This window comes from Azolla caroliniana, unplaced genomic scaffold, assembly GCF_043228905.1.
Source record: "Azolla caroliniana isolate FFs.n. ecotype wild unplaced genomic scaffold, voAzoCaro1.0.p SCAF_1, whole genome shotgun sequence".
NCBI classification, from domain to species: domain Eukaryota; kingdom Viridiplantae; phylum Streptophyta; class Polypodiopsida; order Salviniales; family Salviniaceae; genus Azolla; species Azolla caroliniana.
The window spans coordinates 3,257,487-3,283,815 of record NW_028230436.1 but is presented as its reverse complement, the minus strand read 5'-3'; the positions used below and the strand labels follow the sequence as shown (position 1 = coordinate 3,283,815).

At 38.8% G+C, this 26,329-nt stretch overlaps 3 protein-coding genes across 7 annotated transcripts; 1 reads left to right on the top strand and 2 right to left on the bottom strand.

Moving 5' to 3' along the window:
* Positions 1-30: 30 nt before the first annotated feature.
* Positions 31-6,735, top strand: LOC147868368 (uncharacterized). 4 transcript variants are annotated; one of them, XM_087318411.1, is made up of 9 exons: positions 31-239; positions 310-456; positions 551-651; positions 3,545-3,861; positions 4,435-4,592; positions 4,683-4,729; positions 4,818-4,881; positions 5,091-6,169; positions 6,256-6,735. In XM_087318411.1, exons 1-9 carry the CDS (start codon positions 33-35, stop codon positions 6,479-6,481), a joined length of 2,346 nt encoding a protein of 781 aa, XP_087174537.1. In that variant the 5' UTR covers positions 31-32; the 3' UTR covers positions 6,482-6,735. The 4 variants fall into 4 exon arrangements, with proteins under 4 accessions (XP_087174537.1, XP_087174553.1, XP_087174545.1 ...); XM_087318427.1 differs by having other exon boundaries at positions 34-239; positions 363-456; XM_087318419.1 differs by having other exon boundaries at positions 34-456.
* A 1,429-nt stretch (positions 6,736-8,164) lies between these two features.
* On the bottom strand, positions 8,165-10,522 carry LOC147868367 (protein STRICTOSIDINE SYNTHASE-LIKE 5-like). Of its 2 annotated transcripts, XM_087318367.1 has the most exons (5): positions 9,776-10,474; positions 9,537-9,604; positions 9,014-9,250; positions 8,757-8,889; positions 8,165-8,495 (listed from the first exon to the last, which is right to left on the bottom strand). In XM_087318367.1, exons 1-5 carry the CDS (start codon positions 10,172-10,174, stop codon positions 8,220-8,222), a joined length of 1,113 nt encoding a protein of 370 aa, XP_087174493.1. In that variant the 5' UTR covers positions 10,175-10,474; the 3' UTR covers positions 8,165-8,219. The 2 variants fall into 2 exon arrangements, with proteins under 2 accessions (XP_087174493.1, XP_087174500.1); XM_087318374.1 differs by lacking the exon at positions 9,014-9,250 and having other exon boundaries at positions 9,776-10,522.
* A 683-nt stretch (positions 10,523-11,205) lies between these two features.
* On the bottom strand, positions 11,206-13,934 carry LOC147868366 (protein STRICTOSIDINE SYNTHASE-LIKE 5-like). The gene is made up of 5 exons (XM_087318356.1): positions 13,453-13,934; positions 12,704-12,771; positions 12,175-12,411; positions 11,918-12,050; positions 11,206-11,646 (listed from the first exon to the last, which is right to left on the bottom strand). The coding sequence occupies exons 1-5, from the start codon at positions 13,867-13,869 to the stop codon at positions 11,359-11,361; spliced, it is 1,143 nt and encodes a 380-aa protein (XP_087174482.1). The 5' UTR covers positions 13,870-13,934; the 3' UTR covers positions 11,206-11,358.
* Between the last annotated feature and the right edge of the window lie 12,395 nt (positions 13,935-26,329).

The following is a 26,329-nucleotide window of genomic DNA, read 5'->3' as shown; positions in this document are numbered from 1 at the left end:
GCATGGCATGGCATGGCATGGCAAGAAGAAGGATGAAACGTATGAAAAGAAGTTATAAACCGTTGACGAGGAAAAGGATGAGATTTATACAGAGAAAGGGGGGGGAGAGTGACAGAGACAGAGATGATCGCCGTAGGGGTAGCTTCTTGGGTGCTATTCAAAGCATCATCACCATCACCATCACCATCATCACTCATAAGAATGATTTCTTCTCCTCCTCCCTCGCTTCTTCTGAACAGGTATCTCAACAATGGCTACTCTTCTTCTTCTTCTTCTTCTTCTTCTTCTTCTTCTCATTGGAAACCGCAGATAAGCCAACATATTGTTCTTTCTTCTACTTCTTCTTGTTGGATGAATCCTAGATTGGCCAAGAGGCTCGGAATGAACCCTCGTTTTGGCCGATCTTTCTTCTTCTGCAAAGGCAGAGGTGACTTTCAACCGCTTGTCCTGGATGAGGTATGGGTAACCCACATCTTAACTCTGGCCAAATTCTAGTTGTCTCTGAATCCTTGTGGATCTTTGTAGCTGCGTTGAGTATCCTCTTCTGCAGCTGACTCAAGATAAGCAAAAGAAGGATAAAGAGGGAAGTAGGGGGGAAGAAGAAGCTCAAGTTCAATCCTCCACAATGCTAAAGCAATCAGTCCCTACATGGTTGGTTCTCTCTCTCTCTCTCTCAATTTATCTTCTTTTTCAATTCTGAAATAACATTAATGCAACATACAACGAAGTAATGAGATGTAATTACTAACAATGAACCCAATGGGCGATTTCCTCTTAAATCATGTGGGTACATGCATACGGAAGTAGTAGTCTTCTGCTGCAGACTAATTGGTACTGGTCATGAATGAGAGTGGTTCAAAACATGCAAGAAATGGACATGGTTTCATTGTTATCACTCTTCATACAAAAATTGTAGTCTTTGATGTGGCAAGTAATGCATTGGCACCCCGGTACGAAGAAGAATACTGATGAAGGGCATATATTATTGTTTGCAAAACAATTCTCTACCACAACTAAATGAGAGCCAGCAATTAGATGTTATTTCGAGATTACATCCTGATGATGCAAAAAGCAAGCAAGAATAGATCTGGTCTTATGGCCATTCTTCATACAATGTTTTAGTGTCTGATGTGGACAGTAGACATCAATGAGAGAGAAAAGAAGCAAGAATGGATCTGTTGTGATGCTCCATTCCTCCGTGATCTGGAAACATAGTAAAGACCTTTGAGGTGTCCAGTAGTCATAATAGAGTGGTAAAACAAACAAGAATGGATCTGGTTTTATGCTCACTCAATTCTTTCTTGAATTTTTTGAAACATACCAAGGATCTTTGATGTCGCTAGTGATCAGTAATGACAGTTGTTTTACCCAAGAATAGGTCATCTGATCTATTTTTATCGTGAAACATGCAAAGTAGCTTTTTGCTGTGTTTAGTCATGAATGACAGTGATGAAGCAAGCCAGAATGAATCATCTTGGATCCATCCCCATGGTGAAGCCACTAAAATGAAAAAACGGCCAATCCAGCCGATCATAAACAGAAGGTCCATTATTTGGCCTTGCATATATTCCGTTTTCTAGACATTAGAACTTCCAAGTGGTGAGAACAAATGTATAATGGGTCATTCATATGGCTAATGTGTGAGCTGTTAAATAATCGCACAAATGGATCTGGTTAGATGGCTACAAAGAACAATGCCATAATGAAGAAATGGTTGTTTCAGCATATGCTTATCGTGAATCCAAGATGATTTCTTACAATGCCATTCATCATTGCCATGATTTAGGGAAATCGGATGTTGTGTGTATACAACCCCATGACATTTCTGCATCGTATCAAAGATTTTTGTAAAATTCTAGTCACATGAAAAGCGGAATATTAGCATCAAATGGGGTTATGCCAAGTTGTGATCTCAAATGTCATTCCGAGGATCTTTAAAGTTCTATGAAAATTCGAACAACCTAATCATGCATAACGCAAAAGTCTGCAAGCTGAATATAGAGCCGAGGCCCCTATCACCTTAAAATTTCTGGGTGTGGCCACCACCAAGATGGGTGACCTCCTACAAAGTTTCCCTATATATTGAAGAATTCCATAACCGATTACATATGTGTGTGTGCAGATAGGTATTGCATATTGATTTATGTGTACCGCCAAATCATTTTTGCCCCTTTTTTTTTAATAGATGAATAAATGTGATATAATGTGAAACAGGAATTGTGTTTCTTTGAAATTGGAAACTCTGATTTGTCTCGTTAGTTAACCTTAGTATTCTTAGAAATGTGATGTTTGTTTGTGTGGGCCTACAAATGTGTGTCATTGAGCTTGATTGAAGTCACAAGCAAAGTTATTTCTAAAAAGTTTAAGAGAAAGTGGGTGCTTTTATTTGGCTTCAAGAGACTCATGCCATTGATTATCCCTAAAAAGAATGCACAGTCCTTTTGTATGACATTGAGATTCACAACAAACTCTAAAATAATGGAATTCCACTTGAGAGAGCATATTTATCCAACCTTCTCTAAAGGATATAATAAACCTAAACAAGATGTTATGTGCGATATTGTCATTGGTAAACATTGCATTCATAACATATCTACATGCAATGTGTTAGCAATATACAGATATGAGAACCATTGGATGTGCTAGTTTCATAAATAAGTTCTCAAAAGTTTATGAAAAGTATATTATACTATCATATATGAACGAAATGCGTACATAGTGGATTAATCTCTTTTTTAATAGTGACAAATTTAACACCATAGGAAATACATATAACAACTACCAAAATATTCATCTAGAAGATGATGCCCTCCCAAAAAGTAAAGGATATTTGCTTTGAGTATTTATTTGACTTCATTGTAAAGGGACAATCTTGGAATACCACAATATGTTGGTGGCATTTACGCAAAGGACAAATAAGACCGTAATGCCATTTTTGAGGGAGAGAAATGTGCCCATTTTCATTAAGTATCTAGGAAAGGGATCTCATGTTGAGACCCATCATTTGGAAACTTGTCTACCATATATGCCTCAACTCATCACGTTGGTATCTATTAGACCATGCCATCATTGCGAATTGGCCTTCCTCGTGGCATTCACCCGACCATCCTTTTGATTAGGCAGAAGAACATAGAGAAAGGCATAAAAGGGAGGAGGGTATGTTAATGAAAGTTCCATTCTTTCTTGACAACCACTGTGATCCCGAGGGAATCTTGAATCTTCCTTTATGGTATCTGACATGGCGAGGTGTACACACACATGTATATGTATATGAATATGTATAACAGTATATGTATATGTATATATGTACATACATATATGTATGTATGTATAAGCTTGGATGACTTGCAGTATATACGTAAAGAGTACAGTATATACATATGTCTATGTATATACATACATATTGCAAGTCATCCAAAACAATGGTAGCTTCTGGTTAAAGGAAAGCATACCCTGCAGTGCTCTACATACATATACGTACATACATTATTATTACATATATAAACTATCTGTAGGTAATCCTTCCCTTTCCCCCCTTCTTCAGGTCATTCATGGAGCACATAGCCATGGCTCAGAAAGACGATGAAGGAGACAGAGACGGAAAGAAGCTCGTATTTTTCGACGTGGAGACGACGGTGCCCACCAGGTCTGGTCAAGGCTATCAGCTCCTGGAATTCGCGGCTGTGGTTCTGGACACCCGAGGGCTCAGCGAACTCCTTTCCTTCCACACCCTTGTCCGTCCAAAGGACCCTTCTTCTGTAAATCGCCGGACTACCGATTGCAACGGGATCACACGCCACACGGTTGCTGATGCTCCTGCATTTGCTGATGTAGCGGACGACATCTATTCCATCCTCCACGGTTAGTATTTCGTCTTCATCTTCATCTTCATCTTCATGTTCTTCTCAATTGTTGGACCTTCCTCTGGCTTTTCTTCTCATGGGTTCTTTCTGGCTTGTTTTCTACTCGGTCTATTTACTCCTGTTTCTCTCTTTTTTTAGTTTTCTCATTTATATTGGGGCCTTTCCCCTGTTTCGATTTGGATTAAATCTTCGTGTCTGCAAGACATAGCATGAAAAAGAGTAGCTTGCATCTAGATCACGTTGGAAAATCATGTGCCGACACATCGTTTAGTATTGCTATTAGAATTTTCGTCACTGCTAATTATAGTAATTAGTGTTGTGATTAGAATTGCGAGTAGTGCTAACTTTATGCTTATTTCATGATAGTGCTCTCTCATATCCTTGCTAGTTCTCTGATGAATTCTCCCTCTCAGGTCATATCCTGGTGTATTCCCTGACATGTTTTTTTCTGGTTGTTTCCTCATGGTCTCTTTTCTTGCAGTACATATAAAATTTTGTTTTCTGATGGTTTCTAACTTCTCCAGGATATATCAAGGCTTGCTTTCTGATGGGTTCTTTCACTTTTCTATAGGCCATATTTGGGCAGGGCATAACATTTTGAAATTTGACAATCTTCGCATCCAAGAAGCTTTTTCTGAGATCGGCCACCCTCCTCCACAGCCATCTGGAATCATAGATACTTATCCTCTTTTGAAGAAGACCTTTGGAAAGCGTGCTGGGAATTACAAGGTCTAGCCACCTATCTATATGGAGAGCACAAAATATATAGAAGTCTTGCATACACCCTCTATCTAATATTGTTGGCCATTCTAATTGCAGTTGGAATCACTTGCTAATTACTGTGGATATGGAAAGCAAGAACACAGGTAAATTTTCCTCTTTGCAGGTATTTTGTCAACTCAGACACTTGCTATATCTTTGCGATTATATTTGGTTGTAATATTCATCTTGCAGAAGCTTAGCAGATGTACGGATGAATGTTGATGTGCTTCGGAGCTGCGCAACCCTGATGTTTTTGGTGAGTTTTTGCCCTTAATTTCCTTTCTTTTATTGATTTGTCATTTTTGGAAAAATGAGGGGAGTGGTAATTTGAAGTTCTGGCCTATAGTTTATAGGCCAAGGGCCCAAACTGCTGAGACCACTCCATGAATGTGTTTTTTGGAAAATGGCCTCTATCTTATGCCAAGAACAAAAGGTTTCAATGTGTTTTTATCTGATTCCATGTAGGAATCAAACTTCCCCCATATTTTCCCTACTCAGAGTGAGAGTCCTGTTTTGAGATCGACATCAAAGCAGTCAACAATTCTATGTAGGTCTGCTGTAAAGTATAAAGGGGAAGTGTCAGGGTTATCTAGAAACTCGACTATCTTTGAGTCCGAATATGCGTCAAATAGCAGTTTAAGTAACACAATGGGAAGACAGAATAGTATTACTAATGAAATTAAACATTGGCAATCATGTGGTACTTCTAAAGATGATGTGGATATTAAAGCCGTTCCGGTATCTGGTTGCCTTACAAAAGATAATGGGGAGAAGATATTGGAAACATATGAAGACGTCAATGGAAAAGAGAATAATGCTAAAGTCACACAAGATAACTCTCCTCATAATATACCCAAAGTTGGGCTAGCTGTGAAGACTTGTATTGAGAATGGTTTATCAAAAGGTTTACAAAAAGAGCTAGTATCAGAGGATTGTATTGCCAGAAGAGAACAGTATTCAGCAGTCTGCAGTGCTTGTGAAACCGCTCTATCTGAAGATTTTCAGAAGTGTTTGATGGTAGATGATCCAGCTGAGAATAATTTATCACATGAAGGTAGACAAAGTGTAGATGTATCGAACCCTGCTACTATAAGAATAGAGCATCATTCAGAAGCTCTACAGAAGGCTGAAAATGTTGACAATGAAGGGGAGAATGATATAGCCGAAGTTTCTATGAGCAGAGAAGAATCACATAGTAATCACTGCCCACCCTTTGTATTGCCAAGAAACATTGACCTTGCCTCTTTAGAAGTATTGGAAGAACTCTCCCCTCTAGGGTGCAAGAAGGTTCTATCATATAAAGGTTACCCGCTACAGTTAATGGAATTTAATGCTCGAATCCGATTCACTGTTAACCCTTTATATGCTCTTGATGAGAAAGGTCGGCCTCGATTCTCAGTATTGATGGAACCTTCTAAAGAGACCCTTGAAGTGATATGTAAATGTGAGGATCTGGTGAAAAGCAGTATGTCATCTGAGACTAGAGACATCGAATGGTTACCTGCCTTGCGAAATGACATGGGATCTTGGGCAGCACGCATGAGGTAATAATTTAATTATTAGTTGTCTATTCAAGTTCTTCATTCAAGTCTGTGAGTTATTTATAATGTGATTTCTTTGGCATTTTCAGCATTGGTACGAAGGGGCTAGGATCTTCAGCAACTTACACTACTAAGTTTTATAGATCAACCTCGGATGGACTTCAGGAAATATCTATTGATCCAGTTAATACCTCAATGTTCAGAGATGTAATTCCTCATGGATCCATTATCAATGTTGGCTTTGGTTTCTACACATTCAATGTTAACAATCGTGCTGGTGTAAGGATATTGGCAAAGCACATCACTTTGATGTGAACTAATTACTACAGTCTTTTTAGCTACCATACATTTATCACATGCATGCTTTAGACAACTCTCTAAAAATAAAGGGAGGAGAAAGCGAAGCATACACAAATCAATAGCGCAACTCAAATGGTCCACATTTTTTTATTTCTTTGTAAAATTCACAAATGCTGTTCCAAAGCTCTCAAAGCAGTATGTAAAGACTTGTTTTACATTCCATGTTCTGATAAATGATTTAATGGGAATTACCATATTCAACAATATAATGTGTTCTTTTTCAATTGCCCTTGAAAGATTATTGCATTAGTGTAAAGAGAGCTGAACTAATACTTGAAATCTGTGAACATATATAGCAAGCAATCAGTACTAGTGCCCAAGAGAATAAGTGGGTGGAACCCCTTTCAAATTGCAGCCATGATTGAAAGTAAATGTTAAAAGAGCAGCATATTCTTTGAAACAGGATGCAAATTCAACACCTTGCAAAGCTTGGAGCAAAACTACCATGAGGGCTTTTGAAAACAACAAAAGATCAATCGACTGATTCTTGTCACATAGACACGGTGACACCCCAAGGTAGAGGTAAGGCGATGTCATATTTTAAGGCTAAAAGCAAGGAATAGTTTATTTTGGGTCAAATGACTTTTAAACCAGCAACGTCCTAGCTTGTTTATGTACAAAAAAGCATTTCCAAAGTCTATGCTTTTTGTCGAAAGATAATCGAAAATTCGTAACAAGTAAAATAACACTAAAAAATATAAAAATATGGTAAAAAATAGATGTTTTCAATTTTTTTAAATCCCAAAAGTCTTTCTTTCCACTTTAAATCAACAATCTCCGAACTCAGAAATAACGCTTTGTCCACAAATTTTCACAAGAGGAGATGAAAAAAGACCTCTCAACAAAAGGAGATGAGAATTAAACAAGATTTAATCATTTTATGCTCTATAAAATAGATTGTTTCTTTGATCAAACCAAATTAAGGTTATTCTTGCGGGACATTTCACATTTGTAGTAGTGTGGTCACTTATTACTATACAACTCATTAATGCATGTGTGATCTATCTTATGCTTTATTGGTGTGCACAATTATAATTATCAAGCTAACATGGGTCCTATCATCAACCATTGCAAGATCATGTCTCCTCAGTAGGACCTACCACCAATTTCATGTCACACTACCTTTCGAACACTTCCCTTTTATTATATGCAGCAAGACAATATAATCTCATGTAAAGCCTTATATCAAGGTCCATGTGAATCTCAAGAAAAATGTAATGCCCTTCCATTTGGAAGCACTAAAACGTATATCACATATTGGATAGGTATGTTGTGTTATTGACCAAGGAATCCGATCAAACCTGCTTTCAATTACATGCACTTCAAACAAACAAACATGTTATCCAATACTAGTAATCGACAACATAGACAGTTAGGGTGTGTAGAGTAGCACAAACGGAAATTACTTGTTAACCCCTTGTGAAGATTTCCCTCCTAATTATGCTTCACGAATTGATCCATGATTAATGTGTGTAATTATTTATGCCACTTATCTAATCAATTAGTGGAAAATGGTCGCATGGTCATTGAAATTATAGAAAATGTGGAAAATCTACAAACTCAATTTTAATGAACACTTTGGGAATCTCACCAACTTTCAATGTTGAATTCACGAGGATAAAGGTAGCTTACACCATCCAAGACCTCAAACTTTTCTACACTTTGGAATGTCACTATATATGGCACTAATTGTTCACATGGAGAATAGTTTGGTGATTTCATCAAGCTTGAGGTGGCCAAGGAAATTAACTCCCATGTTGCCAAGGTATATATCATCTCCCACTACTAGAGCTGTGGTAACGGTTCGAATGGTTTCTCCACTAGAGTCCCCTAATGTGAACATGGGCACTCCTTCCTCCGTCACACATAAGACCAATGCTGTTTGATTCATTATTCTCACCGCCAAACTTGACACCCAACTCTTTAGACGAGGATATTTGTTTAACATATTTGTATAAACGGATCTCGTCTGCAAAGAAGCACGGAAACATAGCCTTAAAATTGAGCTTTAACCCTAAACCTAAAGGTTAATGGTCTTAGAATTATAGGAGGAGAAATGAAACTAACCCAACATCTAATCCACACAACAACATTAACTATAGAGGGTTTGTTAAGTTCTAATCCACAATGATCCTTTAGCCCAATTTACAACTTCTTATGAATGCCAACACCATTTTGTCCCCAAAATAGGTCAAAATCAATGGAATTAAAGTCACACAACACAACTTACTGCCACAAGACCAATCCAAAAGTGTCCTTTGCCATCATATTTTATGTTATCGGGAAATGCGGGTAGGTTGTCTATGAACCTCCCAACGGTTCCCAGTTTTTCACCTTTTAACCAATAGCGTTGGCACCGAGCCCTTTCCAAGTAAGATAACAAAACAAATCCCAAAAACTTTTTAAGAAATCCCATCAAACAAAACTATAACGAGAAAAACAAAAGTAATTCCAAATCCACTTTGTAAAAATAATGCAAGAGTATACATGGTAGTCTCACAAAACACCAAGAAATCTTCATTGCCGGAGAGGGCGACTCCATTTGCAAAGTAAAGATTGTCTAAGAGAGTGATAGTGCTCCGGGTCTTCGGGTCATACATGAGAAGCCGCCCATGAGGTCGAGCCTCCATGATATCGAGGATATGGTCTTCGAATGAATACTTGTAGGAAGCATCGGTAAAAAAGATCGAACCGTCACGAGAAACGATAGCTGCATTGGGAAGTCTGAACAAGAGGTCGTGCAACACATGCATTCAAACATCCCGTGAGGAGCCACAAGTATCGGAACAAATTTGAATGAGCTTATATATATAATGCAGCATGCACACTCATAGGGAATAATAATCCCACAAATTTTGGATATACATATTGGACCAAAATTTAGCAGAATTGTAGAGGACATTCATGGAATGAGATTAAATCAGCACTATAGGATTAGTGGCTACTGTTAGGATTACTAAAGATGTTAAGCATTCATATAGTAAAGAGGAACAAGGATAGGAAAGCTTACTTGAATTTCAGACCATCAGCCTCATTTGTCAAAACCTCAACCTTGTCTTCAGTAACATTGAGCAAACCCTAAACATCAAAGATAAATGAATTGCACTCTCTCTCTCTCTCTCTCTCTCTCTCTCTCTCTCTCTCTCTCTCTCTCTCTCTAGATAAGAAAATTCCATCTGGTTGTTTCCTAGCTTCATTGAAATCTGCATTAAAATCATATATAGAGATATATACATAGGATAACTATACCAAGTGGGAATGGCAAACGATGAGCTCGTGGTGGAGCCCGGTAGCGAGGCCGAGAGGTCGGCCGCCTTCAATATGAACCCAATTGTGAACAGAGCTTGATGACCTGTTCACACGCTTGATCCATCCATACTCGCAACCCACAAAAATCTCATCATCCAATGCAACCACGTCTTCGGGTTTTCGTAGGATCCCTTCTCCAATCCGTTTCACGCTGAGGCGAAGAATGGAGTTGGGTGTCCATGGACCGACCAGAGGCGGCGGGGGAGGAAGAATGAGAACTGCTGGATAATTGTTGCCTTGTTTGATAAAGGTTGATACATTTATATTTAGAAGGGAGATGGCTATGGCTATGATTAGCACAAACAGAGCAAGCAACAAATAGGAGGATGAAGAAGGCATTGTGTTGCCAGGGGGGAGTGATCTGAGGAAAATAGCTGAATCCTAGTATTGCTTAGATTGGAAACAAAAGAGACCCATTCTGAATCCATCTCTCTGAACACTCCTCTTCAAGGGCTTGAAATGTCCTTTCTTTTCAATTGATATGTTCCTACCATGTGTGCCACTGTGCTGTCTTTTTTATATTAATACGTTCCTACCATGCCTGCATTTTGAATCAAAACAACCGAGTAGCCGACATTCATTATCTTCATTTATGTATATGCCTATTTGCTTAATCATTAGCGTCCTCTACCATTGCCTAACAATCCAATACCTTTTGATTCCTTTTCAGCCTTCCAATGTCTTGCAACAGAGCGATCTATAGGAATAACTACTGTTAATTATGAGAATGCACCCATTCACAATGTCCAAATGATTTCCCAATAAACATTGACCTTTTTGAAATACCAAGAAATAACTTCAAAAGGGACAACCTATGAGTTCTGTTCTCTTTATTGCAAGAACTACAAGCGAGATCTTATAAAGCTCAATCATAAATGGCCGTTTCGCTAACCATCATGACTTTCACAACTTTAAGTTTTATATATGCCTACAAAACTTTACATCTAGAACCTTTCTCGATTCTCCATTCAATAGGCAACTATTCTCTGAGAGTGACCCTCCGTCAATAAGCCATGTAACAGGCCGTGCCATCATATATAGTTATGCTTTATTGGTGTACATCATGTATAAAGACAACAATTTTGTGTTGCGACTAACATGGTACACCACCTCCCCGACACTTTTCTTTCATTATATGCAGCAAGACATATTCCCCAATGTAAAAATCATTATATGCTGTGTCGTGTGGCACCAAGATTGAAATTGAAATTATTTTGTTGCCCCCTTGCCCCTTGGAAGATTTAGCTCCAATTTTTCTTTCGAAAATTAATCCTTGGTTAATGCATGTAATTATCTATGATGCATGTAGATCAAGTCGTGGAAAGTGGGCATCTGATAATTGAAATTATAGAAAATCATTATAGAGAATGTGAAAAAAGCTGCTTACTCAAATTTAGTGAACACTTCGGGAACATTGCCGAATTTAAATGTTGCAAAACACAAGGATAAAGATAGAGTTTACACTATCAAATACATCAAATATTGCAACACTTAGGCAGATCACCATATTTTGCACTAATTGTTCACATGGACAAGACTTTGGTGGTTTCATTAAGCTTGAGATGGCCAAGGAAATCAACTCCGAAGCTGCCAAGGTATATATCATCTCCCACTACAAGAGCTGTGGTAACGGTTCGAATGGTTTCTCCATTAGGATCCCCTAGCGTGAACATGGGCAATCCTTCCTCTGTCACACATAAGACCAATGCTGATTTGCTCACTATTTTTTTCAGCATTCTCTCCAGAAAACTTGACGCCCAACTCTTTAGACGAGGATATTTGTATAACACATGCATATAATTGGATCTCGTCTGCAAAACAAGCACAGAGCCATAGCCTTAAAATTGAGCTTTAACCCTAAACCTAAATGTTAACAATCTTAGAATAATAGGAGGAGAAATAAAACTACCCCAACTTCTAATCCACCTTAAAACCTTAACCCTGGAGGATTTATTAAATTTTCCAATACACATTAAACCTTTAGCCCTAGAAATTTAAACCAAATTCCTACAAATGCCAACACCATTTTGTCCTGAACATAGCTCAAAATCAATGAAATTAAAGTCACACAACACAACTTACTGCCACAAGACCAATCCAAAAGTGTCCTTTGCCATCATATTTTATGTTGTCGGGAAATGCGGGTAGGTTGTCTATGAACCTCCCCACCGTTCCCACTTTTTCACCCTTTAACCAATAGCGTTGACAACGAACTCTTTCGAAACAAAAAAACAAAACAAATCCCACAAACTTTTTAAGCATTTCCATTGAACAAAACTATAAAGAGAAAAGCGAAAGTAATTCCAAATCCATGTTGTAAAAATAATGCAAGAGTATACATGGTAGTCTCACAGAACACCAAGAAATCTTCATTGCTGGAGAGGGCAACTCCATTTGCAAAGTAAAGATTGTCTAAAAGAGTGATTGTGCTCCGGGTCTTCGGGTCATACTTGAGCAGCCGCCCATGAGGTCGACCCTCCATAATATCAAGGAAATGGTCTTCAAATGAATACTTGTAAGTAGCATCCGTGAAAAAGATCGAACCATCACGAGAAACAACAGCTGCATCGGTAAGTCTGAGCAAGAGATCATACAACACATGCATTCAAACATGCAGCAAGGAGCCACAAATATTGCAACAAATTTGAATGAGCTCATATATAATGTATATGCTCGACAAGAAACATGCACACTCATAAGAAATAACCCAAAATTTTGGATTTACTGGGACAAATGTTAGCAGAATTGTAGCGTGAACATTCTTGAAATAAGATTAAATCAGCAATATATGATTAGTGGCTGCTGTTAGGACTACTAAAGATGTTAAGCATTCATATAGTAAAGCGGAGCAAGGATCAGAAAGCTTACTTGAATTTCAGACCATCAGACTCATTTGTTAACACCTCAACCTTGTCTCTAGTAACATTGAGCAAACCCTAAACATCGAAGAAAAATGTATTGCTCTCTCTCTCTCTCTCTCTCCATTTATCTGGAAAAGTTACAAAACAACTATGTGTTTAACAATGAAACCAGAGGGACTGCCCCATGCCAAGTCAAATTATCCTTGGTAGTAAGAACTGTGCAGGCTATGGAGCTGACTTGGTGGTGAAGGAGGCCTAAATACTTTGCATGAATCTGAAGGAGATTTTATTAAACAAGCACACCATTATCACGGATTTCAACCAACCTTAGCCTTTGCAGTGGACACAGGCCAATCGGAGATTTCCCCAGTCTTTCAACCATGGCTGATCATTGATGAGCAAATCATACATATGTAGATCATATCTGATCAGTATATATTTTCTCCTAGTGAGTTTGTACTACAAAGTAGTAACCATCCTTCATAGGAAGAAGTCACATACAAGATGATGTATTTATATGGTCGCATAGATCAAATTTGACCTTCTCATGGATTTGACCTTCCAAGACAATAATAGAATCTATCTATCTATCTATCTATCTATCTACTATCTCTCTCCATATACATCCATAAATCCATCCATACATCCATAATCCATAGGCATACACACATATCCATCATTCAATGCAGTATATTTCTGGTGCTAACATAGTCTCACACATACGGACAGACAAGACATATACACACAAAACTATACCATGTGGGGATCGCAAACGATGAGCTCATGGTGGAGTCCTGCAGCGAGGCCAAGGGGTCGACCCCCTTCGATATGAACCCAATTGTGGACAGTGCCGAATGATCGGTTCACGCGCTTGATCCATCCATCCTCACAACCCACAAAAACCTCATCCTCTGCGCTATCGAATGCAACTACGTCCTCAGGTTTCGGTATGAGACCATCTCCAATCCTTTTCACGGAGAGGTGGAGAATCGAGTTGGGCGTCCATGGGCCAACGAGAGGTGGAGGGGGCGGAAGATTGAGAAGTGCTGGATAATTGTGATCTTCTTTAGTTAAGGTTGGTATGTTTATACTTAGGAGGGAGATGGCGATGGCGATGGCGAGCACAAACAGGGCAAGGAACGAACAGAAACGAGGGGAGGGAGAAGCAGGCATAGTTTTGCAGGGGATTTGGGGGGGGATGATCTGAGGTAAATATAGCTTCCAATGTCCTTTTGGATTTTCTAAGACTATAAATATATATATATATATATATATATATATTCCTACTACCCGATTATTCGTACATGAGAATCAAAACAGGGGAGGCGGGATTCAGTATGTATATATGTATATCCTAAAGTTTATGCAGAGTACTTAATCTGTTTTGTTTTTCCCGGTAGCAAGAAGAGCACACACACATCACGGGAAGAGAATGAAGAGAGATCCATCGATCCATCTGATTACCTTATTGGGAGGAAACCAAGATCATCTTGTGCCCAAGTTATTCTAGAAAATTTCAACAGTAGGAAAACCCTCTCCAAGGAAAGACAAAAAGAAAAACTAGGGGACCAAGTCCAGAAACAAACAAGCATCGGTACAACTTTAACCATTCAATTCCTCTCTCCTTCCCAACCATTGTGGGGTCAAAATGTGCATGTGCAATGTGTGTGTGCACACAAAGTTGATTAATTGCGCACATGAAAAAGAAAAGGGAAAATAAAGGGTGAAAAGGATGCATAGAAACCCCTCTAAAAAGTAAGAGAGAGAAGAGATAAAAAATAGAGGGGAGAGAGGCTAAGAATTTATAGAGATAGAATCATATATTGTATAAGAGAGAGTTAATGGGCTAGTGAATAGTCACATTTACTTCTAGTTAGAGGTGCATTGTTCAAATCTAATCTTATAAATTTAAGGAATTTTATTCCATTTTGCATTAAAGACAAAATTGGCGACCCCCTTTCCTTTCTTTCCTATAAAAGGAGGTTGAGGGGGGCTCATTCGGGAGGACGTTTTGGAAGGAGGAGACTAACGCCATTAACACGTTCGCGTTCACAAGTGGAAGGATCGCGCATAAATGGAAGGATAAGGGAAATTTTAGGGGTTTTTCAATGATTTTACAAAACACATTGATACCAGTATCATACAAGTTCAAACATACTATGAAAAAGGTTAAAAATCCACTATTTTCGTGATTTAGAAGTAACTAAAAAAAGACGAATTTCAAAAACGTACATTCTCAATTTATATCACAAACTTTACAACCAATGTTATTTTATAAGAAACGATTTTTGGGAAATCATAAGAATTCAAAACACATGATTTTATATTACTCGATTTGTTACAAGCGGAATGTAGTTACACTTAATAGCCAAATATACATTCATGATCACTCCTTTACGGAGAATCACTACTATAACTAATATACAATGACGATTCCTCCTCATCATCCTCGGATGTACCAATCAGTGCATTATCTTCGTCATAAACCAAATGGTTTGACTCTAGATTATATGTAGCAGATCTCGTTTGCCTTTGACTCGAGCCACCTTGTAGACCTGGTAATTTTTCTTTTATTATATCTATTGTTGACTTCCTTAATCGTCCGGCTTTTGTAAGTGTGAAGTCGTACACAATGATATCCACATCAGAGATATCAAGGGTCGAGGTGTTACGAATGTTTCGCTTCCTCTTCCTACCTCCCCTTCTTGTTTGGCATTCAATCATCTCCAATGTATACTTACCTGTAAAAGCATTTGCACTTCTAGTGTTGTACCAATGAACATTTATAGACTTGATCGTGTTTTCTATTTCATGCATTAGCACTTCTAGAATTTTACCAACCCAAAATTGGTGGCCATGTGAGTTCTCATCAGCCGGTGTTGCAATCAACATCCCCGCGGTGAGCTCTTGCAAATTTCCTTGCCATCTAGCTTCAGCTGCTTTGGTCATCCTTGGTCCCACATAAATGTCTCTTTGTTGTGGATGGACCAAGTTGTCATTAATCGCATTTACTAGTCGCTCCGGACTTCTATTTACGCGATCATGTTGCAGCGACCATGTGAATGGCGTTTCCAAATTCCAATTATCAACAGATACACAATTGTCTATAATTTCATTCTGATCACTATAAAATACATCCCACCATGACGTGTCTTGTTGTGCGGCATATTTCTTGGCGGCCTCAATATGCTTTCTTTTTTCTTCTAAGGCTTGGAGCCATGACCGTTTTTGTTCTGATACCAAGTCGCTCTGCAACTGTCCTTTCTTCTCAATTGGCATTTGCTTAGCTCCATGGACAATTGTACTCGGCATACAAAGTAATAACTGGCAACCACCTTCAGGTTCCCATGTTGTAGAAGATGAATATTGTTTAGCATACAAAAGTGTAGAACCACTTATTCCATTTTTCTTTATCAAAAAAATGTAATTGAAACTTATATTGTTTAACTAAGCAAGCACTTTAACATTCCCACCACCCCCATCTAATATATATCTCTTAAAGTCATATACCTCCTTCAAGTGTAACACTTTTGGGCATGGTGTATAAGCATCACAAATGACATCAAATAGTTTAGGTAAAGTGAAAGCATCATGCCGAGACAACTGTCTGGAGAATGTGCTAAACATCTGATCTATATGGTCATGTGTGTGGCCAACCAAAAGGAAATTGACTTTCACTTTCCTAAACAATTCTAGGTTGACCAACATACTTAGATAGCCAAATACAGTTGAATTTTTGTTCTCTCTAGCAGTATTGTCCAATTGAATGTATAGAACAGGGGGGAAAGGTTGTCCCCAAGACATCAAAACTCGGTGAATCACTGTAACTATTAGGTTAGGGTCATTGTGAACATTGGGGTAAGTAATGAAGACGTGAGGTCGAACAGACCTATTATAAGCCAAGCATCCCACCAAGTGCATTTGAACAAGGCACTCATCATTGACATCTTTGGGGAGCCTCCGCATATGCGGCAAGCATGTCTTCTTCTGGTCCATGCCATCTATCATTAAGCACATGTATTGTTCAGGCCTCTTCAAACACTTTTCTCTATGATGCATCGCCTTCCTTCATTCTAAGGATTGTGCCTCACAATGCTCTTGTAGTAACTTCTTACTTGTATCCTTTTCCATTGATGTCTTTGCACCTTTAGCCAAACTTTTAAGATTTGCACAAATGGAGCAATGCCCCATACGTACTTTACGAGGAATAATAACATTTGAAAACCGAGCTCTCCATAATCTTGTGAATTGGCTATAGGTGATAGACTTATTACGTGAGCCCAGCATTTCAGATCGATAGACATCATAAACTTCCCGACGGGTATAATTATCAGAAAGATGCATCCTACCTGTAGTGGGCATTACTTCACAATTTAACTGAAAGTAAGTTTTCATCCATCCAATAGCTAGTCTTCCAATTGCACCTTTCATACTTGGAACCTCTTTACAATTGAGCATCTGATCCCCGCTAAGTAGACGTTGTTGTACTCTATGTAGCCGCATGTTACTAACACATAACGCAATTTTGAATGCAACTCTACATATCTGTTGCGCATGGAAGATATAATACTCGAATGATACTTTGATCCCCGTACATTTGTCAGATACTAGTTGCATATGTGATCCGAGGTAAATGTCTTGCTCATCACCGGTCATCGAAAAATAGTATCGCCTTAATTCTCGCAACTTTGATTTTCCAATCATAGACATACAACCACGGGCACAACATATTTTGTTGACATCAAATCCAATCTGTTTATCTGATGTCACACGGCTAAATCTAGCCAGACGAATTCTTCGTGGGATTCTTCTAATATGCATAGGGCTCCCAGATTTCTCTTCCTGCATAGAGGTTGGTGTAACCTTGTTACAGTCTAATTCTCTGTTGTGACCATCGCCAATGTTATTCAATGTTTCCTGGGCACTTCCTTCATTCTCGGTATCTTTATTAATATCGTATTCTTCAATAGAGAACTCTTCACAAGTGTCATTATTTACATTCCCTGTAGATGAGCTCAGACAATATTCTTCGATAGAATATGGTGAGTCGGTCGACAGACAATATTCTTCAATCGAATATGGTGACTCTGTTGACAAACAATACTCTTCAGTAGAAAACGATGGGTCTGATGACAAACAATATTCTTCAATCGAGAACGGTGAATCTTCACTCATGGCTTAAGGTCTAGATAGGGCTCTCTAAGTTATACTCCTCTCTAAACATATACTCCTCCCTAAACATAAACTTCTCTCTAAACAAAAGCCAAATCAATAGAATGTCTATATTATGTAATATTCTATTAATACAATACATTTAAAAATTATTTTTAATAAAGTAATTTTACTTAAATTATCAATCATTATATAAACTAGATCTAAATGATGTTAAATCAAGTAAAATATAAAACTAATCATTAACAAGCCATGAATATGTTGGATTAATGTTAAAATCATTGGCTAATTAATGGCACCCATTTTGATATAGAACGTCTCACGCATTGGTTCTTTAATGCTCACCATTTTAAATATTAGACTTATCAATCATTGGTTAATTCATGCCCACATCTTTAATACATAACATTTGAGAGTCATAAAAATTGTTGCTTTTAGTAATCAATCATTGGTACATTCATGAACCTCTATCATTGTCTCCTTCATAACCTTTGAAGTCATTGTAGGTTGTTATGACTATAAAAGATTGATCAATATATTAGTTTGACTTTGTAATCATTAATACAATCATAAGTTACTCTAGTTAATGTGACTATGGTTACCAACTAACTATCCTCAAAGTTACCAACATTGGTTAAGGTGACTATGGTTACTTTAACCAATGTGTTCAATCCCTATAAATAGGAAGACCTCGTCATATTTCACTCACCAGAGCGTACAGAGCGTACAGAGCACACAGAACGTAGAGAGCACACAAAGCACACAAAGCACTCAGAGCACAAAGCACGAAAGCGCGATCTCCGCCTCCACTTCAACACGATCAACCATGTCTTCAAAGAGAATCGAGCGCGAGGACTCCAGGTAGGCCTCTGACACTGTGGACATTTTTGTAAATATGTTTCGTTTCTCAAGAACTCGATACGGCGTATCGAGTTCATGTATACAATACAAATATTTATACACGAACTCGATACGGCGTATCGAGTTCGTGTTTAAAGTGTAGGTTTCAAAAAGAATCTCGATACGCCGTATCGAGTTCGTGTTTAAAACCTACACTTTAAACACGAACTCGATACGCCGTATCGAGTTCGTGTTTAAAGTTTGAATTTTAAAAAGGAACTCGATACGCCGTATCGAGTTCCTATTTATAATGTAGGTTTTAAACAGAAACTCAATACGGCGTATCGAGTTCGTGTTTAAAACCTACACTTTAAACACGAACTCGATACGGCGCATCGAGTCCCTGTTTATAGTATAGGTTTTAAACACGAACTCGATACGCCGTATCGAGTTTCTGTTTAAAACCTACACTATAAATAGGAACTCAATACGGCGTATCGAGTTCCTTTTTAAAATTCAAACTTTAAACACGAACTCGATACGGCGTATCGAGTTCCTGTTTAAAGTGTAGGTTGTAAACACGAACTCGATACGGTGTATCGAGTCCCTGTATATAAGAAGGCTTTGAGAGAGAAAAATCGTTTATGGGGTGGAAATGATATCAAATTGTCTGGCAAAATCAGTCTTTTTTATGTTGACTTTACTTACTTTTAAAGAAATACATGCTCTAATTATAGGTGTTTTATGACCTACTTTAGCTTAAAATAGTAGAAAATGATCCACAAATTGCCTTTACTATGGCAAATTCTCCTCAATATAGGTTTAGAATCTATATAAGTCATACCTACTATTTAAAAGAATATATAACACCCGTTTTACTTATTACGATATATATTTTCTAGGTTGAATAGCCCTGCCTATAATAGATTTTTGAATATGTTACTGCTCCTGGAAACTGTTCTTCATTATAATATACAACTTCAATCTACGTGACTGCCTAACTTATGTTTTTGCATATACTTTCTTAAATAGGTCGTTTGAGAACCTGTCGGACCGACCCGTAAAGAAAATTAAGCTTCGCATACAAGGTTCTCCAATCGAAGCCCAGACTAGGGTAGCTCCTGAGACCATGAAGAGAGGAAAAAAGCTTCTCTTTAACGAAGAGACAAAATCTCAGCAACATAGTGATGTTAGCCAAAAGAAACTTGTCGCCGCTACTGGAGGCGAAGACCTTCCTGACCGAGATCTAACGGACAAGGAATGGTGTATGCAATATGTCGACTCAAAGAAAAAAGTCGTATTGTATACAGCAAAGAAGAAGGGGGAGGGGCAGCTTGGAAAAGAAACCCCATTTATGTATGGCCGTATTCTACGATTTGACTACGAAGATGCAGATTCGGCCAACATACTGGTAATGATAGAGTGCTCAAAGGGGGTACGTAAAGTGTTCCTTTCAGAAGACCTTTTAGTAAAGGAATCTTGTGGGCCTGAAGTGTTCAAAAAAGCACTTTATAACTCACAAAACCTTATTGTTACCTTGAGGCCTTATATACAAGGCCATGTAACTCTAAGAGATGAAGTGCCCTCCCCCTTGAAGGCCACAAAAAAGGTATCCAAAGTCCAGTCAAGACCAGCCAAGAAGAAGACAACGAAAATGTCGGATACGGATTCAACAAGTGAAAATGAAGAAGAGGATAATAAGGGGACGCCAGGAGCCGAGCTGGCCTCAGGTGTTTTGTCATCCGAGCAGAATAAAATAAGGAGAGAGTTAATGCAACGGAAGCTGGTCAGGAAAGGGCAAGTATTTAATTTGCCTATAACACACATCCATCGGCCCCCTATTGATGAAAAAACAGGTCGAAGACCACTTGAGATTAGAGAGCCTCACCGCATGCATGTTCAAAATCTCAAGAAAAAAATGAAAATTAATCCTCATGCCACTGTGGTGCCTTTTATTGTTATGGTAGATCCTGAAGAATGTGAAACCATTGAAGATTTTGATATTAGAAAGCATGATCAATATAATTATTTTGTCATTGGTGGATCGCATTCAGCAGAGGCACGTCGGCAACTTGTGAGAGAACATCCAACCACTTTCTTCTTCAAGTATGCCGAGTGCAAAATTTATGTTGGGCTCACAACCGAAGAGGCTAAGCTGTTGGCATGGGACCATAATAATGATAATGACTATAGGCAGAAAATGTCGTCTATTGAGCGTATACGGTTCTTCCACCACGAGTATTTAGATGTGAAACAAAAGTTTGGTGTGAAGTTACATCCAGGCCTTCGACGTCAATGTCTGCATGAAGTCGGCATTGTGGTAGATGATAATGTTAGGTCCGATGGTCTTCGAAAGTATGAGTCTTGGTTTCAATTGGCGTTTAGAGATGGAGAAGTATGGGACCTCCAAGATCAAATCTTCTCAATGTGGGAGAATAAGGAGGTAAAGGGTCAACGACAAAAGAAATGTAGGGTTGACCCTCAACTAGAGTTAAAGTCACAAGCCGCCAAGAAAATTGACTTGACAATTGAAGAAGCGGCAGACGACATGAAGCTGTCTCTATGGAGAGCGATGCAAGGTATTAAGGACGAGCAGCTTCTTGTGTCGGTTTTGTCAAGGGTTGTGGCGGAAGATTTAAGCCTTGAAGAAATGATCACTGAGTTCAATAAGTAAGTCTTTCAAATACTGAAATTGTAGTCTATCTGGTGTAATTCAAAGTCCTAATCTTGATTTCTAATTTTACAGTCATAAGGTGTACATGAAGATCCAAGAAGTTATGATGAAACAACTTGGATGTATAACTTGGGAACAAGTGACCGAGGATTATCCTCTAACGTCTTCGTATAAGGCGTTATCAGAGTATTTTATTGCATTCAAGGATTGGGTTAGTATTCATGTTTTTTCATTACCCTTTCATCATATGTAGAGCTTGTATAATAATACCTGATGTCCTATTGCTTCTATTAGAAACTGTGTCGAGGCAAGAAACAAGGAGAAGTTAAGGATATACACGATTTCCCTACATCCTTCCTTGCACATCTCGAGCGAGCCAGAAAAGAAAAGGATCGTCGCTTAGTCAAGGCGTACGAAATGGAGGAAGATGGCTCGTTTAAAAAATTTAGCCACAAAAAAGATATTACGAGAGATCTTTACTACAATGTGGTTTGCGGTGATGTCATCGACTTGATCCAGAAGGTGCCAAAGAAGGAATATACGCTAATGATTACGGATATTCCTTACGGATTTCGAATGGCTGGGTCATCATATGACGATGAACCGTTTAGGTTTAAACAATTGGAGAAGATGGTCAAGGATTTCGCTGAGCTAACGACCGCATCCTTGTGGCGAATAGTTGTCTTTCATAGTATGGACCAAGGGTACTCGGTAGCTCAAGCTTTGAGATCTCGTTGCCATGGCATCGAGAACCTTGCATGGTAAGGATTATTTATAGGTGTCTTTCATTATATTGCAATTCTTAAGGTTGTTGAATCTATTCTTAACTCGATGAATTATTTTTTATAGGATCAAGACCAATGTAAATAGAGGGCCAACTTTTCGGTTCGTTAATGCCATTGAATACATAACGGTTGGCTACTTCGATGAAATTAAAAAACAGAGAATCAAAGAGCATTCTAATGAAGTGGGAGGTTCAAATCTGTTGGTATATCCAGCAGTGACTCGGAAATTGCGACATGTCACCACGACAGAACGGGGACTTGTCAACCCATACCAAAAACCTCAACGATTTATGATGCGCTTGATCGAGATGTTTTCTGTCGAAGGAGACAGGATATTAGATCTCTTTTCTGGCACAGGTATTCCTCGAACTAGGGTAACGATCTTGAGATAACCAATCACTTTTTTTTCGTTTGACAACTAAATCTTCTTGTTACTTACATCATAGGAACTACGTCAGCATGTGCATTGAAGCTGTTTAGAAATACAGTTGCATTGGAGAAGGACGAGGACCAAGTTATATTTATTAATATGCGGATTAAGGCTTTGTGGGAGTTCCCAGACCAGGATGAGGAGGTCGGTGCAAAGAACCTCGCCAATACAGAAAGGTTTCAACCTGCTTCACGAGAGCCTATTCCTCCGTTAGCCGGCGAATCGGGGGAGCTAATAGAGCTTGATGATGAGCTTATAGAAGATATTTCGTTGGCTCGGCTAACAGGGGAAACCAATGCACGTATAGCCGAAGACAGTTCTACACAAGATGATGAAGAAAATGACGTTGATGAATTGATTGCTATGTAATAGACTCTATAAAGAATATGACACTGACGATTTGTTAAGATTTCACATTATTAATACAAATTTTGGGTTTTACCTAGTGGATTCTATTCTTTATAATCTTCTATATGTTTCAATTTTATTTTTATATACTTGATTAGTAGATTTATGATATTGGTTTCACCGCGTGCATAGCTGACTACCAAACTTATGGAGAAACATGAACTAGTTTAAATGGAGGCTGATTTTGGTCCAAGCTAACCTTAACAGAACATGGCCCTATAATTGTTGCCATGACTGTCCATGTTGTTATTATGGATCTTTGTCTTATATTGTTAAAACTATTATGTTTCTATTCCATTGCTGCTTAGATTGTGTAGTGTGTTGATAATGGTTCCAGTTGCGTTATCGTTCGGAGTTTGATCTTGTGTGAATCACCTAAGCAATAGAGTAGATCAATTTTAAATACAGGTATGAAAGCCTAATAGGTTTGTTATTTCCACGACATTATCCTAAAGTTCACTGCCTTACATTGTGCACAATTATATACACATATGGTTTGATCCCATATGAACAAACTGAGGAATAGATTAGATCAACTTTTAATACAAGTATTGAATACTTTAATAAGTTAGTTATTCCAATCACTTATCCTAATGTGCACTATCCTACATTTTCCACAATTACATACATGCACGTATGGGTCAAAGTATAAATTATATCTCATTTTATTAGTATGGATACAAGTACACCTCATATTTTTGTAAAACCTACCTAATTAATATAAGTCTTTAAGTTAGTGTTTCCCTTGTCGCACAATAGTGCCATATTGAGCCATAGTTGAACTTTATTATGCCTACATTAACTTATCAACATGTCTAAACTTGCATGATTTCTAATGATCTCCACTCGTAGATCTATCATGTATTTTTATATTTGCAAATTCTTATCAAGTTGAGGAACATGTGATACTAGTGCATCCAATTATTGTAGAGAGGGTGTATTTGCTTCGTTTTAAGAAGATTCTACAAGTGGAATGCGCAATCCTTCCACTTGTGAACGCGGACGTGTTCATTTTTCTTTCGGAGCTTTTCATCTTCTTATTCACCACTTCTCTTCATCTCATACCCCTTTATCCCCCCTATCACCACGTGCTAATCTTCTTCGCGTCGGCACTCGAAGTGCTCGTGAGCCCAAGCTTCGTTGGTTCGACGTTGCCCCGCCCCGGTCGTCGTTGCGAGCCCGTGTGCTCGCCGTTCGGTTGGTCGTGGTTCGTTGGGATTGGTGTTTTGGTGGTGCTCGTGTGTTCATCTTCGTCGTGTTTGGATTTGCTCTTGTCTCTGAGGGCATTTAGTATTTATGTTCTGATTGAGTTTGTGGTTAACTATAAGTTGTCATTGTAATCAAACCCTATTTTATAAAGGGTCCTCTTGCGTTGGAATCGAACACGTATTTATTTCTTTGGCCGATATCATTCGTGTTTCTTTCTTTCCTTCTTTCTTTGTTCGTGTCTTCCTTGTACGTTCAGTCGTCTTGTGACGAGGGACCGTTTCAGGCTTGCCCATGCACCTCTTCTCCTCATAAAGGCGTACGAGCATTTTGTGCATGTGTTTGTGTCTTCCTTGTACGTTCGGTCGTCTTGTGACAAGGGACCATTTCGGGCTTGCCCATGCACCTCTCCTCCTCATAAAGGCGTACGAGCATTTGTGCATATGTTTGTGTCTTCCTTGTATGTTCGGTCGTCTTGTGACGACGGAGCGTTTCGGGCGTGCCCATGCACCTCTCCTCCTCATAAAGACGTACGAGCATTTGTGTGTGTGTTTGTCTCTTCCTTGTACGTTCGGCCGTCTTGTGACGAGGGACCATTTTGGGCTTGCTCATGCACCTCTCCTCCTCATAAAGGCGTACGGGCATTTTGTGCGTGTGTTTGTGTCTTCCTTGTACGTTTGGTCGTCTCATGACGAGGGAGCGTTCAGGCTTGCCCATGCACCTCTTCTCCTCATAAAGATGTACGGGCATTCGTACTTGTGTTATTGTCCCCCTGTGCGTTTATCTTGCGTGCTCATCTTGCTTGTACCCGTTTAATCACTTGGCTGATGCGGTGATCTCGAAAGGTCAATGAGTCGTGATCAACGAGAGCCACCGGCCTCACAAAACAAAGGGCAATGAGCCCTTGCTTGGGAAGGGGTCGAGATGTAGTATTGTCGTAAAGCAAAACCTCGGGTCTTCTCTATCCCTTGAGTACTCCCTAGTCCAAGACCCCCATGGTCCCGCCCAAGTAACACACGTGCGCGAAACTTCGCGACACCGTGGCTCCACTACCATTGTTTAGTAATTCTATAGTTTTTTTATTTCTATCCACACTTCCAATATCTTGCAATGGACCGAGCTACATGAATAACTACTACTTTATTATGAGAATGCCCAATGTTCACAATGTAAAGTGATTTTCAAAGTATTGACCTCATTGAAATATCAAGCAATAACTGCTTTCCAAAGTTTCCATTTAATGGCAATGATGCTTTGGAAAAAGTGACCACCCCTTCATAAGCCACTCTTTAGGAGAAAAGTTCTTACATATGTATTGTTAGAGAGTATGACCTTTTTTATACCTTAACCACTTTTGAGGAGCAACATCATATTGCCAATGTGTGCAACAAAATGTAGGTGTAAATTTTTTTAAGTTATATGAAAATATTAGCGTGCGGAAGCTAAACAGACACAAGTGGCTCAGTCAGACAGCAACAAAGAACGGTAAACACAGAGAACAATGGTGAGAGAGAGAGAGTACGCGAGAGGGTAAGGTTGCCAAATGGATGTAGCTCAGTTGGTAAGGTTGCCCAATGGAGACCAGCTGGTCATGGGTTCAACCCTTACATTCCACATTGGCATCTACTGAATCAAGAGATATATATGAAGTATATAATAGAGAGAAGTGAGAAAGTTGGGTATCGAACCCAAGACGCAGTGCTTGTAGTGTTAACAACTTACCACTAAGATAAGCTAATTACGAGGAAAAAAAAAAAAAGAGTACGCGAGAGTGACAGTGAGAGCAGAATAGTAAAAACTCTAGATTCAAAATAGCATTTTGTACAATCCAATGTGCTTGAGAGCACTTAGAGGCCTATTGGTTCACACATTGGTCCGGTCTCCAATCCGGCTCATCTGATCCGGTTATTGGCTTATATCAGCCGATCTGGCCCATGTTGAGCTTGCTCGCTCAACACTACATTTTAGGAGGAAGTTATAATGAGGGAAACTACATTCAAACTATGGTGAGATATTATAACCAACACAATTAAGTCCCCTTTCCTTGGATTTGAGCTCACAACATTAATGTCACAAATCATAAGCTTTATCTCTAACGAGGATTATGATAAGCATTCG